The sequence below is a fragment of the Misgurnus anguillicaudatus genome, chromosome 14 (genome assembly GCF_027580225.2).
Source record: "Misgurnus anguillicaudatus chromosome 14, ASM2758022v2, whole genome shotgun sequence".
Classification (NCBI taxonomy): domain Eukaryota; kingdom Metazoa; phylum Chordata; class Actinopteri; order Cypriniformes; family Cobitidae; genus Misgurnus; species Misgurnus anguillicaudatus.
The window spans coordinates 31,035,722-31,053,605 of NC_073350.2; the positions used below are offsets into that span (position 1 = coordinate 31,035,722).

At 37.2% G+C, this 17,884-nt stretch overlaps 1 protein-coding gene across 8 annotated transcripts in view; it reads right to left on the minus strand.

The window, feature by feature from the left end:
- erc2 (ELKS/RAB6-interacting/CAST family member 2) overlaps positions 1 to 17,884 on the minus strand; it is a 72,796-nt gene that overhangs the window by 3,848 nt on the left and 51,064 nt on the right. For 3 of the 8 annotated variants that reach the window (XM_073876304.1, XM_073876300.1, XM_073876301.1), the window contains 9 exons: positions 17,741 to 17,881; positions 16,389 to 16,424; positions 14,155 to 14,357; positions 6,063 to 6,074; positions 4,216 to 4,336; positions 3,939 to 4,099; positions 2,508 to 2,655; positions 1,607 to 2,152; positions 1,056 to 1,251 (listed from right to left, as the gene is read on the minus strand). In XM_073876304.1, the coding sequence (XP_073732405.1) occupies positions 1,093 to 1,251; positions 1,607 to 2,152; positions 2,508 to 2,655; positions 3,939 to 4,099; positions 4,216 to 4,336; positions 6,063 to 6,074; positions 14,155 to 14,357; positions 16,389 to 16,424; positions 17,741 to 17,881 (1,527 nt within the window). In that variant the 3' untranslated portion in view covers positions 1,056 to 1,092. Of the gene's footprint in view, positions 1 to 1,055; positions 1,252 to 1,347; positions 1,412 to 1,606; positions 2,153 to 2,507; positions 2,656 to 3,938; positions 4,100 to 4,215; positions 4,337 to 6,062; positions 6,075 to 14,154; positions 14,358 to 16,388; positions 16,425 to 17,740; positions 17,882 to 17,884 lie in introns of those variants that run through there. The other 5 variants (XM_073876307.1, XM_073876303.1, XM_073876306.1 and 2 more) reach the window with 4 other exon arrangements.

Genomic DNA, 17,884 nt, shown 5'->3' on the forward strand with positions numbered 1-17,884 from the left:
CACACGGCGTGAATTAGGTGTTTAGCGCGGCAGATGCGATTCCACCTCATTCGTGCGTCTAGAAATTTTAACTTTGGCGGAAAAACGCGCCTTGTTAACCAATCAGGAGCTTGCTCTAGTAGTGACGTGATTACAGGAAGTGAGTGGAGTCGTAGAAGCCCCTCCCATGACGCCAATTTCTGCGTGAATGTCTCGATGACTGGAATTTCACGTGTGGCTTTCACGCGCGAATGAAGCGAGTAAACTCAAAATGTTAAAGCGGCAGAATAGACGCGGTAGATGCGATTTTGACGCCTCAAACGCGGCTGGTGTGAACCCACGAAAAGGAATGAATGGGGCTAGGCTAAATGGTAACACATTCACGACGCGCTGTACAAAGATTAAGTGCACGCATCGAAAAAATATAGATTTGCATTAATAAGTTGAGGTAAGAACATAGTCAAATATTGAAATACGGTCGTATTTTTCTTTAACATAAGCTGCATTTACATTACACTGTAAATATTGCAAAAAATATCACAAAAAAGTTTTTACGCTTGCATGAGGTGGTGTTTCAGGCAATTCGGAAAATACATATTTCGCAAAACTGCCATGAAACAGTTTTTGGTTTCATTTTTAGGTCACTTGATGCAAGTACGTCACATAATTTTTTTTTTTTTTTGAAGATGACGCGGTATCTACTAAAACTTACCAGAAACACCTCAATACATATCTGCTCCCAAGTATGAGAGGCTTTCCTTGCCAATAATGTTTGGATACAGACTTTAACATATTTTTTATTTAAAATAACATACTATTACCTCCAAGAAACACCTATACGTTGCCGCTCCTAAGTATAGAGGCTATCGCATATCATCGATTTATGGAAACACCGTCATTTCACAAAAGACTTTTGTGATTGAGTAAGATCATGTTAAAGATTGAAATCAATGACTGAAATCAAACTTTCTCATCATTAAATGATAAGACTTTAGGCTCGATTGCACAGACAGGGTCACATGTTTTTATAATATACATGTTGCTTACATTTATGAATATCTATTAAAAGTATTTACCTGCTCAGGTGGTCTTCTCCAGCTTTGGCCCTCCCACTCAATCAACTAATGCTCCGCCTCTTTCCTTAATGCATTGAAATAAATGGGGCCCCATCCAAAAAAGTGAACGTGACTGTAGGTAAAGACTGGCCGAGTGGACAATGTATAAATTCATCTGTATGACATGGCTGTAGTTCTCCATTAGTGACTGAAATGTCTGTTGTAAAGAAAGAGAAACATAAACTCTTCAGCCCAACGTTTGGTAAAACATTTTAATTCCTGACAAACACTGATGATCATTTAAGGATCTCACCCCATAAAACAACATTATAACTTTGGTTTGGAAATGGTTATGCCCAAATTCCTTCTTCATCGTCCTTTCAGCCCAATATAGATCCAAAGGTCAGCATGAATTAAGGAGAATTAGATTAGTTAAGAGTGAAAGAGCATTGAGATATTATGTTAAGTGATGGTTAGTATTTGCTTTACAATTATAATTTTCAAAGCTTCAAATGATATAACATAAAGCACCAAGCAGGAAAGACAAAGATACCAAAGTTCACCATACATACCTGGTCTGGGGCGGGTCGATGTCCGGGATGAGGAGGTCCGCGGCCTGGACCCCGATGGTGCGGCGGAAGAGGATGTCTAGTGTGCGGACCCTGTTGCCCTGGGTGTTGAGGGTGATGGGAGGGGTGCTGCTGCGGGTGTGGGAGGGGCTGAGAATGGGGTCCTTGCTGAGGCGGAGGCCCGTGAGGGTGCTGGGGGTGGGGATGCTGCTGCTGTGGAGGCATCCCTGGATGAGGGTGTTGGGGATGAGGCTGTTGTTGGGCTCTGGGAGGATGAGGGTGTGGGCCTTGAGGTTGAGGGTGCTGGGGGTGTTGCGGGTGGGGATATTGAGGCTGCGGGGGTTGCTGCATGTGCTGTGGGTGGTGAGGGGGAGGCTGTTGGTGTTGAGGAAGGGGTTGGTAAGGAGGCTGGTGTGGGGTTTGTGGGTAGGGGGGCTGGGGTTGAGGCTGAGGGTGAAGAGGTTGAGGTTGCATGTGTGGAGGCGGACCGTGAGGGTGGTAATGATCGTCCTCGTAGTTGTCTGCGATCAGTTTCATTCTGCTCTGTGTCTAAAGAAAAACGGCACTGGATTAGTATGAGGAAAATCGATATGAATAAGTACATACTATTTAAGTAGATCGCAAATTGTCTATGAGGTCTTCAAGGAGCCACTTAGATCCGAAAACCCGAGGTCTGACCCGAGCGTTTTGGGGTCTAAAAGTGTGCCTCGGACATGGGTCAAGTATAATATTAAGGTCATCGGGTGTCGGATAATTTAAAATGAATGTGTTTTTGACGAACGGACCCAAGAAGACCCGAAATATGCATCAAGTCCTTTTCCAACCCCACATTTCCAATGTGTTTGGTGCATGTGTTACTATACATTAGGTACAGATAATATTTTATGTCAGTAAAGATGCTGACCTGTTGTTTGAGTTGATGCATCAGTCTATCCTTTTCTCTTTTGAGGGCCATAACTTCCTCCTGCGTTTTCTTCTTATTGGAGGAGGACAGCTCCAGCAGAGCAATGTTAGCATCCTTTTCACTAATAGCAGCAAGCATAGCCTGTTGTCTATGAGGAAGAACACATGCTTTTTACACTTATGCATAATTTTATTTTTGCAGTGTATTCAGGCTTTACATTTGATCTGAATGTGCATTTCCTAGGAACCAAATCTATTAACTTTGATGTTACAAATTATACCAGCTGAGCTACAGAAACAACACATGCACTGCAAAAAATGATTTTCAAGAAAAAAATTCTTAGTTTTTTTGTCTTGTTTTCAGTAAAAATATCTAAAAATTCTTAAATTAAGATTTTTTTTCTGAGCACGACCCAAGAAAATAAGTCCAGTTTTTAGACCAAAAATATAAAATGTAAAGGTGCAGTGTGTAATTTTTAGAAGGATCTCTGGACAGAAATGCAAAATATTATATTAGACTATATTATCAGGGGTGTATAAAGACCTTTCATAATGAAGTGTTATGTTTTTATTACCTTAGAATGAGATGTTTTTATCTACATACACCAAGGGTCCCCTTACATGGAAGTCACCATTTTCTACAAAAGCCCTTAACGGACAAACTTTTTTTACTAAGTTGTCTCTGACAATGAAATTTTTGTCCGGTGGCAGCTATCGTAGCTTCTCTATGCGTTTCAAAAGCGAGGGGTGAGCAGTGGACTGAGCCATTGGTTGCAATGCGCAACCTCACCACTAGATGTCACAAAAATTTACACACTGCACCTTTAAGTGATTTTGTGCATAAAACAAGCAGAAAATCTGCCAATGGGGTAAGCAATTTTTTGCATTTTTTTAATGAACCGTTATGTGTTTAAGAAAAATGTTCAAAAAAATTTTGCTTACCCCATTGGCAGATTTTTATGCTTGTTTTATGCACAAAATCACCTAAATTTGATATATTACACACTGCACCTTTAAGTGATTTTGTGCATAAAACAAGCAAAAAAATCTGCCAATGGGGTAAGCAATTTTTTTATTTTTTTTATTTTATTTAGTGTTTAAGAAAAATGTTCAAACAATTTTTGCTTACCCCATTGGCAGATTTTTATGCTTGTTTTATGCACAAAATCACCTAAATTTGATATTTTTGGTCTAAAAACTAGACTTTTTTTCTTGAGTCGTTTTGATAATCAATCTTAATTTAAGAATTTTTAGATATTTTTACTGTAAACAAGACAAAAATACTAAGAATTTTTTTCTTGAAAATCATTTTTTGCAGTGTGCTATGAGATGTTTGTAGGTGTACTGATAAGCTTCACTGTAGGACATGATGTTACCACATAAACGTTGCATATTTCTCAAAAGCTATATATATAACAAAGCTGTTTCTTACTTCATTTCCAAGATCTCATCGAGTTGCTTCCTGCGCTCGAGTCTAAGGTTAGTCAGGTGTCCATCTCTCTCCGCCAGAGACTGCTGAGTGGAAGACAGACGCTGTTTGGTGGCGTCCAGCTCTTGTCTTGTTTTCTCCAGAACGTTCAGCAACTCCTCCATCTGTGAGTAAGGAGGATGAGAGCAAAGATGAGACAAACCATTAGTCACTACTGCAGGAGATCTTGTAGGACTAATTATTGAGGTAATCACGAGGAAATAAAGATATACACACATACCTTTGGATTGTCCATAGGATTATCTTTACGTTGGTCTTGTAAGATGTTTCCACTGACCTTCTTGTCCACCTGAGGGCCAAGCTTGATACCTGGGCCCTTCTTATTTTGATCTTTACCTTGCCTTGAAAAACACAGAAGATCATCTGTGACTTGCTAGATAGTGGCATGACTTTCTTACTTTGTGTTTTTGTCTGGTTTTCAGCTCAAATATCTAAAAATTCCCAAATAAAAACGCATTTTCTTGATGAGCAAAATGATCTTAGAAAATAAGTCTAGTTTTTAGAAAACAACAACACAAATCTCAAAAGTCAATTTGTGCTTAAAACAAACAAAAAAATCTGGCAATGTGGTAAGGAAAAAATATTTTTTCCTAAACACTTAATTCAAGAAAATTTCAAGAATTTTTTTTCAGCACAAATTCATTTAAATTGTATATTTGTTGTTGAAAAACTAGACTTATTTTCTTAGGTCATTTTGCTTGTCAAAAAAAAAACCTTGATTTAATAATTTGTAGATATTTGTACTGAAAACAAGACAAATTTACTAAGTATGAAAGTAATTTTTTGAGGTGTAAAACCAGACGAAGTGGGTTTGCTCGTTTTATCTGATCTCCCAGCCTGGTTTCATCTGGTTAAGCTGACATAGCAGGCTGGTTTTTAGAGATGTTTTGGCCACTTTTTAGCTTGTTTAAGATGGAAGTAGCTGGTTTAAGCTGTCTGACCAAGCTGGCCAAGTTTGGTCAAGCTGGTTGTGCAGCTGGTTTTAGTTGGTTAGTTAGCTGGTATTCCAGCCTGACCAGCCAAGACCAGATAATATCTCCAAAACCCCTCTAACCAGCCTGCTACACCATCTTTTCAGTAGGGCTGGTAGATATTTATAATACATTTATAAAAAATGTATAATTTATGAAATAAATGTTTTAAGCATAAACTTACTTCATTTTGATCTACACCCATACAGTAAAAAATATATATTTTTTAATATATTTCAAAATACAAAAAATGGCCAAAAATATGTTTGCTGCAATTATTAAAAATATATTTAGCCCTACATATATTTCAATCCAAGGAAATATATTCACGTTGCAATGGAAGGAAAAACTTTATTTATGTTACACATTTTTAAAAAGGTTCAAATTAAATATAGTTTTAACTTAAAAAATACACTTTAATTTTTTTAAATTTACCATAAATTTATACCAAAAATTTATTTCAAATATATTTAGGCAAAGAATACATTTTTGCCATATGGCATATAAAATTAGAAATGTATTTGATTGCCCTTTAAATGCATTTTTAAATATTGATATATGAAGGTTAAAACTAAATATATTTCCAAATTCAAAAATATACTCAATTGAGCATTACTTTCTACAAAATGTATTTAGTATATATTTAACATATATTTTTGGCCAGAGAAATTTTTTTTGCTGTATGGGCAATAAATCTTTTTTTGCAGTGAATATTGTCAAAATACTATTATAAAATTGAAAATTTCATTACAGTGTCCCTAAAATTGTATTTGGACACTTTATTATACAACATTAGTAAAACTTCTCCATGGTAAAGGGATTCACTACACCCGTGGTTACTCTGCCAGGACCCAAAGTTAACTATGGGACTTTGTACATCTGCTAACAATCGCCTTAATACCAGTTGTGTTACAAACAAGCACAGATGACACAACACAAAAACAAGAACATCACCACCATGAAATGACAAACATTTTTAGGTTTTGTGTTACTATTACATATCGATGCATACACAATTGATCATACAGGCTTGGTTATGGTTACAGAGGTGAGAGTATGATATCGTCTGACCTGAGAATCGTTGTACTGTACTTACCTGGGAGCAAGACTTGAGGTTGAGGAAGAGGAGGGAGGAAGCAGGAAGGGCAGGAAAAGCCACAATACAGCAAACATGATGAGGAGAGGGGAAAACAAGAACAAAAAGAAAACTTTAGGACTCATTAAAATAAACTGCAAAACATAACAGAACACATCTGGAAAGAGTCGAGTACAACAAGGAGCCATTCAAAATGGATCCTGAGGTCAACAATGCAGGATGCATCTCAGATCATCACCATCAGTGAAGACCACTGAGTTCAGCTCTACAGCGGCCTGTGAAAGTGCTAACATGCAGCAACCCAACCAGCCGTGCCACAGTGAGGGCAGACGGGACAAGAGCGTTCAGGCATAAGGGACGCTTGTGGACACACCGCAGACTCTGTGGAGTAGTAAAGCCTACCTAAATAACCCAGCTCATTCAGCCGGGCCTGTAGCGCTGCAGAACGTGTCATGCAGGCTGGTAAGTGGGAAGTTTTGCAGGCTAAGGTGGGATGGGGATGGAGAGGAACCATTCAACAGGAGGAAGAACAAAGCAGCGAGGAGGAGAAGGGAGCGAGGTGAAGTTTTCAGAAGAGGACAGGGTTGTTATGAAGCCATGAGTGAGGTGAACGTAGGTCAGCATGAGTTTTTTAGAGTTAGTAAAGGGTCTCAACATCACAAACAGAAGCAGGACTGAATTGTGCAGTGCAACTGTAAAGTTAAGTGAGATAATGACAGTTCACCATTATATAATAACAAGTGCCACCATTTATTTTCTACATCTAGTTTTTAGACCCAAAAAATGTCAAATTTAGCAAATTTTTATTTAGTGTTTAAAGGTGCAGTGTGTACATTTTAGCGGCATCCAGTGGTGAGGTTGCGAACCTCTAATGCCGGTTTCACACCGCATGCGTGAGCAGCGCGTATGCGTAGCATCAGCAGCGCGTGAGGAGAGCGTTGCTGCGCGTGGCCATTGTGCTTTCATACCGGCTGCGTTTGCAGCACATACTGTGCAGTTTAATAACAGTATAAAAATCTCAAAATCTCTTCACATTACTTTATTGTACATGCATTAATGAGCAAAACCTCTTCAAGACGTTTTTTGACGGTCATTGTTATTTATAAAACTGTGATTTGTTTAACCCACATTGTTTTCGTGCTGTTCTGGTCCGTGTAATGACAGATATAGACACAATACATAATTATAGACATAAAAAGCCCATGGCACATTATTAAATCTGTTTCTCTGAAGTTTTACAAAATAAAAAAATCACTCAGTGATTGACAGCATAAAGCAGTCGATCGTGTTTCCCTTCAACAGTTTAAGCATAGATTTATAGATGTATGTCTCTATTTCTCTGAAGATTATAGATGAGGAGTCATTTAGTGCTGGGCAGACAGTGAATGACAGCGCAGTCTTCTGGTGTTTTTAAATATTTCATTGCTTTCTTTTAAATTGCTCAAAGTCATGACTGTTTTAAACACACTTGGCGTCACATTTATTATTTTATGGTTAAATTACACTTTTTCGCGTCTATCCACGAACATTTAAAGCATAAACAATGCACTGTCACTTTAATTGAGCGTGAGCAGCGCAGCAAAAATAGACCCGACGCCGAAATGATCACAGCACTGCTGCTTCAGCGACGCTCCTGCCACGCGAGCACGCGCTGCTCACGCGTGCGGTGTACATGCTTTAACTTGTTAATATGGGCGCCGAAAAAAACACGCGCCGCTTACGCGCTGCTCACGCGCTGCTCACGCTTGCGGTGTGAAACCGGCGTAACCAACGGCTCAGTCCACTGCTCATCCCTCGTTTCGAAACGCATAGAGAAGCTATGGTAGCCGCCACTGCAAAAACATGTAATTGAAGGAGAAAACTTAGTAAAAAAATTTTGTCCGTTAAGGGCTTCTGTAGAAAACATGATGGCACAAAATGGCGACTTCCACGTAAGGGGACCCTCTGTGTATGTAGATAAAAACATCTCATTCTAAGGTAATAAAAACATACACTGAAAAAATGAACTTTTTGGTGTAGTAATATTTATTAGATTAATATTAACATTTATTGAGAACTAGATTTTCCTAAGTAAAATGATGATAAATACACAATTATTTTAGGACTATGTGCAGTGACTATAAAACAGTTAAATAATACAAGAAAATATCTAATAAGACTTACTAATTCCCACACAGTTAATTTTTTACATAAATTAATTAAGTAAATTTTAATCAAAAACTTTAGCAGATTCAAGTAAAAAATCTTAGTTCATTTTACTTAAAAATATTAAATCCATTAAACTAAAAAATCTAAGTAAAATTTACTTACATTTATTTGCACATGTTGTAAGGAATACCCACAATTCTTTGCGCCTGAATATTTTTATTTTTTTAAGCTTTATCACAGAATAAGAACTGATAAGAACTTTAACTACTTAAATATTTGTTAGCAAAATGTCATAAAGGTTTAAGCTCTTATATTATTGATGTTGTTTTGTTGTAAATAATAATTTTGTGAAGTCACCGTTCAGGTGATCAGTGTTTCTTTACATGAAGCCTGTTCAGAACATTGTATTGTAATTCTCTCCACAGTGCTGATAATGCATGTCAGAAACACAGTTTGTGTGCTTTTCTGTTCCGAATCAAGTTTATTCAATGGCTGACTTGTTGTCAGTGATGAATTTTGTGTTATAATGCCATTTATAACACTAAAAATAACTAGGTCCATAGGAATTTCTTAAAGAAAATAACAAACAGAAAATACGATTTATTTAATATTATTAGGACAGCAATGCTTCAATTTTCAAAAAAAACCTAATAGACTTTACCTAAACGATTAAAATAAATCTAACTTCTAAATAAAATAATTAAGTAACATTTAATTAATTATTTAACATATGTTTTATCATGCAATTTTAAGTAAATTTTATTTGATTTTAGTAGGTAAGTTTTACTTAGAAAAAAACAGTAAATTTTACTTAAAAAAGTTCGTGCAAATTGTTACGAGGATTTTTTAAAAGTTGTTTTTTTCAGTGTGACGGCTCATTATGAAAGGTCTTTATACACCCCTGATAATATAGTTTTGTATATTATTTAACATATAAAATTACACACTGCACCTTTAAGAAAAATTTTCAAGATTTTTTTGCCTATCCCATTGGCAGACCTCTCCGCTTGTCTGTGCGTCATTGTTTTGCACAGCTATTTTGACGTAACTGACATGTTCACTGACATAAAAAAATTACTTTTGAGAGATAACCTAAGAATTTTGAACCAGTTACAGGCTTTTGAAGGACATCTATGATGTTGTGCATTTTGTACGAATTGCTCTGAGAAATGCATGCAAATTTTAAGAATGATTAAAAAAATGCTCCTAAGCGACAGAGAAAAACAATCTATCCTATCTACTTGAATAGGTAAGGTAGACATCTCTAAAACCACTTGGTAAGGTCCCCATTTGTACTAAACCCAAGCAACCATCTAAAACAGTGGCGCCAGTGACTTCTTTTTCGAGAGTGCACAATGCAAAGCTCATCACAACATGTATTTAGCCCATCATGTGTGTGGTTCGTCATTTCAAAACACGTGTTCGGCCCGCCACGCGAACCATGCGCATCATGCATCCCGTCAAAATAAGTGCCTGCTGCACACGCGTCTAAAGAGATAAATTTATGATAAAAGAGAAGCTCGCGATTGCCACTTTCAAGGAATGTCTTGCAAGTATTTTGTGAACGTGAGCATCACTTTTATTAATTTTTTTTGTATTTTGACAAGACGCATGATGCACATGGCCCACACGACGGCCCGAACACACACTCCGAAATGACGAGCCACACACGACACTCCGAACACATAATTTGCGCCACTCGGAAGAGAAGGCACCGGCCGCCACTGATCTAAAATAATAACAACGGTAGACATCTAGAAATGCTAGAAAATACACTTAACACACATAAGACATGTAATGTAAACTAAGCTCTCTTCAAACCCTAGTTAGCTGCCTAACTAGTCACCATAGGCACGATTATATCATTTTAATCTTATGTCATTTTTGTTATTTTGGCCAAACCGTAAGGCATATAAAGATTAGGGTGATTTTACTTATGAATAAAGTCATATCTGTTTAGTACTTGAAAGCAGCTATTAATAAAAATTAGCTTTAATTTATACAAATGCATCGTTTAGGCAGTACTATAATATTTGTTATGCAAGTATTGAAGTCGAAAAATCAACAATCGAATGTAATGTTTTATTAAATATTTTTGTGCTCTATTTATACATAGATTAAATTCAGGCAAGATGCTGTCACGTTGACAATAAACAGTGAAGCAGCCAGCTAGACTTTAAAACATCAACATGCATAATAAACAACAGCCAGCACATTACATAAACATCTCACTTGGTACTTATTTCATTGAGCTGTACCGATCCACAGATTTTTACATTAATTACAATTAATTACGAAATCATCTGATTTCTACGTGTGTTTGAAAAATCAGTGGATCACAGACGATCGTGCAACACAGCATCAGGCACAGAAAGCATGACAGATAAATGCAGCCGGGCCGTGGTGCCAGGACAGAGCACTCACTTTCCCAGGAAGTCCCACACCATGCCCCCAATCTGCTGGGGGGCAGCTGATACAGAGGGGGGAGGGTCAGAGGGGGCTCTGCCACCAGGGCGGGGCAAGGGGCGGGCAGCGGGGGGAGGAGGGCTGGGCCACAGTGAAGTATCATGAGATTATGGTGTGGAGGGATGGTGTGAATTTTAAGAACAGTCGTGTAAAAGAAGATGGGGGATTGATTGACAGACAGTAGACAGACAGACAGACACACACACACACACACACACACAGACAGACAGACAGACAGACAGACAGATAGATAGATAGATAGATATAGATAAAGATAGACAGATAGATAGATAGACAGATAGATATAGATAAAGATAGATTGACAGGCAGACAGACAGACAAACAGATTGACAGACAGAGTTGATTGACAGACAGATATACAGACAGACAGACAAACAGATAAATAGATAGACAGACAGATACATTGATAGACAGACAGATTGACAGTCAGACAGAGTTGATAGACAGACAGACAGACAGACAGACAGACAGACAGACAGACAGACAGACAGACAGACAGACAGACAGACAGATAAATACATTGATAGACAGACAGATTGACAGTCAGACAAAGTTGTTAGATATATAGATAGATAGACAGACATACAGACAGACAAATAGATAGATAGATTGATAGACAGACAGACAGATAGATACATTGATAGACAGACAGATTGACAGTCAGACAGAGTTAATAGATATATAGATAGATAGACAGACATACAGACAGACAAATAGATAGATAGATTGATAGACAGACAGAGTTGATAGACAGACAGGCAGATAGATAGACATACAGACAGACAGATAGATACACAGACAGACAGACAGATAGACAGACCGACAAAGAGACAGAGTTGATAGATAGATAGACAGACAGAAAATTACATAGATGGATAGACAGACAGACAGAGTTGATTGAAAGACATACAGACAGGCAGACAGAGTTGATATATAGATATATAGATAGACAGACAAATAAATAGATAGATTTATAAACAGAAAGACAGACCGAGTTGATAGACAGACAGACAGACAGACAGACAGACAGACAGACAGACAGACAGACAGACAGACAGACAGACAGACAGACAGACAGACAGACAGACAGACAGACAGACAGATAGATAGATAGATAGATAGATAGATAGATAGATAGATAGACAGACAGACAGAGACAGGCAGGCAGATGGGCAGACAGAGACAAACAGAGACAGACAGACAGACAGACAGACAGACAGGCAGATAGATATATAGACAGACAGACAGACAGACAGACAGACAGACAGGCAGATAGATATATAGACAGACAGACAGACAGACAGACAGATACATTGATAGACAGACAGATTGACAGGTAAACAGATAGATAAATTGACAGGCAGATGCATTGATAGACAGACAGATTGACAGACAGACAGACAGACAGACAGACAGACAGACAGACAGACAGACAGACAGACAGATAGATAGATAGATAGATAGATAGATAGATAGACAGACAGACAGACAGATACAGATACATTCATAGACAGACAGTTTGACAGACAGACAAATAGATAGACAGATACATTGATAGACAGACAGATAGATTGATAGACAGACAGATACATATATACATTCACAGACAGACAGTTTGACAGACAGACAGAATGAAAGGAATTGCAATGACCGAAATCCAATTGAAATGAAGGGATAAGTGGGATACAGATAGTGAAGTGATAAAATAGCGAATGTTTTAGGACAGATGAAGGATCGAGGAAGAGAAGGAGGTAAAAAAAGGAAAAAGACCCAACAGACAGAAGAGAGAAAGAGTTGGCGAGGCGGCAAAAAACAGAACAGAAATACACACGATTAATCGAACCACATCAACACTGAAAGCATGTGTGCATGACCACTGAGCTGAAGAATCCATAAAGAAACACTTTGACTGTCTGATGCATAAAACTATAAAAGAAAGTGTTCACACTGACAGAGATTACATTATATCACTGTTCTCTGTACTCTTTCTTCCTGCTACTGGATGCTCTAATTAATAAATGCCATTGCTTTTTGACAATTAAATATAATTAATGTGACCCAGCCTGTGACAACCCATCTAAAGTCATTTTTATGTTTTCTACATAAATTTATTCTGCATATTTTCGGTGAAAATATAATCTTGATGTATTTAATATTGACGGAGTAAGTTCATTTCAAAGATTAAATCAATGTTAAAATCAATGCCTTAATTCAAACTTTAATGCTCCTAATTTCATATTTAGATTATGAAACTTTAGCATGGATTTCACAGGCAGGGTGGGTCACATACAGTATATAATAAAGATGACAATTGTATAATTTTGTTTAGCTGAAGCTCACATCTCTGTCAGTTTGAACAGAAAATCCAGGACTAGTATGATTCTCATAAATAAACAACTGAATGAATAAATATACAAATCTAATTGTACATAAACATGCCAAACACACATGGATCTGTCGAGAAAAGCAAACATTGGAGCGAAGGAAGAGAGAGGCGAACCACCACCACTAACACAAGCTTAATATTCAGAAATTACACAGACTACAGATGAACTCAGCAAAAATAATCACAACCGTCATCATTTTTCACTTCTAGGTGATGAATTATTGACTGGAAAGTACAGCCTGATTTGTACCACATGAATATCAAAAACAACCCTTGACATCAGCATTTTTAAGTTAAACTCCGGCAGAATTAAATATTAGTTTGTACATAGAAAACCCCTGTTGACAGTCAATGTATTTTTAATCTTGCATCTGAACTTAAATATATTTACAACCAGTCAAATGTTTGAATGCAATGTTTTTAAAAGGAGATACAAAATATGTATAAAAATCATTCTATTTTAGACCAGTGGTTCTCAAACTGGGGTCCGGGGCCCCCAGGGGGGCCGCGAGATGGTTCCAGGGGGGCCCCAATTTTATGACATTTTATAAAATACATTAATTTATCATGAATTCTGTGTAATTAAACCTAAAAAAATAAGGCTACTAACCAACAGAACTACTTTGTATAACTAAATATGTTTTGTTTAATTAAAATGTAAAATTTTAGAACAGTTTTTTGTCATAAATTTTCTTTGGGGGGGGCCGCGACGGAGTGCACCATACACAAGGGGGGCCGCACGCGGAAAAGTTTGAGAACCACTGTTTTAGACTATTCAAAGAAGCTACAATTTTGCCTATTTTGTGCACTATTTTAACCAGGTGCATTCTGGGATGCTTTTCCCCATGTGCTGTAACTCATTAATTAAAATAAAGTGCCTTCCAAGTATTATGGCAATGAAGGCAAAATTGCTCTGTGTAGTCAAGAAATGTCTAAACATTAAGATTTGAATACATATAGAATAAAAATTTCTATCTAATCTGATCATATTTAAGGATTCAAGTGTCTGAAAATTTGACTGGTACTATGTGTAAAGGTCAATATCACACTTGCACAAGCATCACGCCTTACCTCTCTAGTTCTGCGATCTTCTTATCCTTATCGTTTTTCTCGGTCTCCACCTCTCTCAGAATCTCCAGTAACCTCTCGACCTCCGTCTGGGCTTTGCTGGATTCCTCTTTGTAGAAGGACACCTCCTTCTCCAGCAGTTTGAGCCGGTCCACGTACTCTGGGTTCCCACGGGAGATCTGCTGAACCTCCACCTCATGAGCCTTCTGTACGGGGACCGTGGGAAAGCATCGCCATGCATCAATTACAAATATGCAGATACATTTCTTAACATCCATGACACACACCAGTACTGTAAACAAGGCATTTAGGCATTTTACACAGCGGAAATACAGGCAAGCTGTAAAGCTTTAAACACATCACAAATATTCATAAAGATAAAATAAAATCCAGATGAAATGCAATAAGAAATCCCATTGATATGAGCAGTCATACACAATTCTCCATTAAAATCATTGAACACAGACTGGACTTATTAAAAAAACGAAATAAGCTAAATAAAAGGAACATCTGGCAGGTGTCACCAAGGCAAACAGAAATGAGATACTGGCAGAGATAGTGAGTTGAATTTAACACAAAGGGGCAAAGGAAACATGCAGTGCTACATGCGATGGAGAAGCTGTATGGATTATTGTGGCACTTTGCAATGCGATTGATTTCAGCCAAACACGTGTCTTGAGTATCCAGATTTCACATCAAATACACAAATGAGTACTTATCACATGGAAGCATGAGGAAACTTACAGTACAGCGCTAACTTCAAAACATATCTGACATACATAAATGTCATACTTGAATAAAATTGCTGTTACCATTGCTGTTACACAAAGTTAATTTATAATTAAAATGCCCAAAATCATGAGTTTGCATTATCATAATCAACAGGGTAATGAGATAAAGCATATTTTGTGTGCTATCCAAGAGAAGGGCTCTGAACTCAAACCCAGAGTACTCCCCCCTTTAACTGGGATGGAGTAGGGATGCTGCAAAAACTATCACGGGTTGGGGGCCACGGACAGCTATACAGTATAGACCCCATAATCTCCTACGTCACTGTGACTTCACCGCTCTAGATGGAGCCAAAAAATAAGTAGGAATTCATAGCAGGTGCGCTAAAAGAGGTTTTGACTTTAAAATGTCATCTTGTTGTGTTTTTGGCTGCCAGAATAAAATGTACCGCACTTTTGGTTTAAACTTAAAGTGTTAAACTTAAAATGTTAAACAAACAAACAGTAATAGATGTGTGTGCCATCCTTTGAATGGTCTCTTCAAATAATCCACATTGCTTATCATAATTAGCCCAGCGATAGGTTACATTAGACAATAAGCCTTGACAAAATTCCCCAAACCACCCACAAGTAATTCATATGTTGTCTAGGAAATATCCAAAACCTGGTTAAAATCGCGAGAGTTAACTTACGAAAATAGCTGTGACTGTACATATTTTGACAGTTCAGAACCTTCTTCTGCATCCATGTTTAATAAATCCCTCATAAAACCTGCTAGCTTACGCTTGTCAACATTGCCAACATTGGCTCTTTTTGCCTCCAGCTAAGCCCCGCCCACCCGGAGACGTTGCAATGTTTACAAACTTTTTAGGGGTCTATATAGAGACCTCTTTGCGCTGATTGGTTGGATTACATGACCATCCTCCTCCCGAACTTTGTTAAATAAACTTAATTTAATAAATATATATATTAAAAAAATGCAAATTCTGGAAAGATTCATATATGATGTGTGCACCTGAACAATGGAGGAAAATATAATAACACAAAAATAATAATGTATTTATTTTAATATATTATAATTTACTTAATTTATCACAAATCATGATATGTCACATATTATGTTAGTAATATTATTTATTAATTATTATATAAGTAATACTATGTATTTTTTCACAAATGTAACCATTTTTAAATGCTGCCTCCTGCAGGCCACCTGTGGTACTACAACAACAAACACATCTGCACCTGGTTTTATCTGTAAGTGACTTACAGTGGATTTAATGTATATATTTTATCAGTATGTCTTTATTGGGACTTAAGGAGAAATTTTACAAAATGTTTGGTTAAAGGTATCAGAAAAACATAAATTACAAATCTTTTCTCTAAATCACAAGCTACAGCTCTAAATCTTTTCAAATAAAGAACTTAAAATGTTAAGAAACGGCAAAAAATGTAAAGTGTCCTCATGCTTTCACTGTGTACCAAGTACAGATCCATAGAAACACTTACAGGATTGTTCATCTGACTGAACAGCTGCTCTGCCTGCTACATTGCAAAGGAGGGAATTATGGGATTGAAATAGAGGGAGGGGTTGAAGGAGAAAGACCCAGGAAAGCTTTATCATTAGCTCTATATTCAGGTTAATGATAAGGTTTTACACAAGACAATGTAAGTAACCAGAAAGCAACATAAAAATAAAACGGTGAGATGTCGACCCAGACAGTACTTGTAATTGTTACAGGCACATTCTGAACTGTCAGGATTGAGATTTTAACTGCTGTCAGACTAAAGACGTCAACTTAATCGTATCAATTTCAATCAGATTTCCATGCTGCCCTGTAGGGTGGCTATTCGTGCCAGTTCCGCCGGACAAGTCCCGAACATGTTTTCGGGTTCGTTCTCCGGAAGTCGCATTGGTCGACCGCAAACGTCATCAAGGTTTAATATTTCGGGTTTAATTTCAGAAAAGCAACCGTTACATTTCAAGGTAAGAATGAAACTACAATGATTGTATGTCTTAAAAGAAGTAAATCTTAATTTTCTAATGTATTTTAACTGAAATGTGATGACGTATGCGGTCGAGCAACGCGACTTCCAGAGAACGACCCCGAAAACATGTTCGGGACGTGTCCGGCGGAACTGGCACGAATGGCTACCCTGCTGCCCTGTTAGATAAGTGCTGATGTAGAAAACACATTCAATAAAACTAACACATTAAATGTACAGTAAATACAGTACAGTGATCAACTGAAAATTTGCATTAAATTGACAAAGTTGTCTATAGATTTACAAATGACACAAGAGAACTGACACTTCAAGAAAAGGTTTTGGGTCAAAGCAGATCATCTTAAAGGGATAGTTCACCCAAAAATGAAAATTCTGTCATTATTTACTCACTCCCATTGTTGTTACAAACCCGCATAAATTTCTTTGTTCAGATGAACACAAAGGAAGATATTTTAAGAAATGTTTGTAACAAATCGTTCTTGGACCCCATTTACTACCATAGTATTATTTTTTCCTACTATGTAAGTGAATGGGGTCCAAGAACGGTTTGGTTACAAACATTTCTCAAAATATCTTTGTGTTCATCAGAACAAAGAAATTTATGCAGGTTTAAGAAGGAATAAATAATGACAGAATTTTTATTTTTGGGTGAACTATCGCTTTAAAATGGGTTAAAGCAGATCATCTAAAAACGTGCTGTCAAAATGAGTCTAAATGCGCACTGTCTAATTTTACGAATTTCATTCATGTCAAAAAAATAAATAACTAATATTTGAACATTTGCTCATTCCGACTCATTTTATACAATCACATATATATGAATTTATCACAAGGAAAGATTAAGAAAATCACACCTTTTGTAACTGCGTCTCTAGTTTACTGCATTCCTCTTTTTTCTGCTCGATGGCGATCTCGAGGGACTTGAGTTTGGAGTCTTTTTTAAGGCCGGATGAGGCCAGCGAAGAGGCGTGCTCTTTTAAATCTATGAGATTAGACTG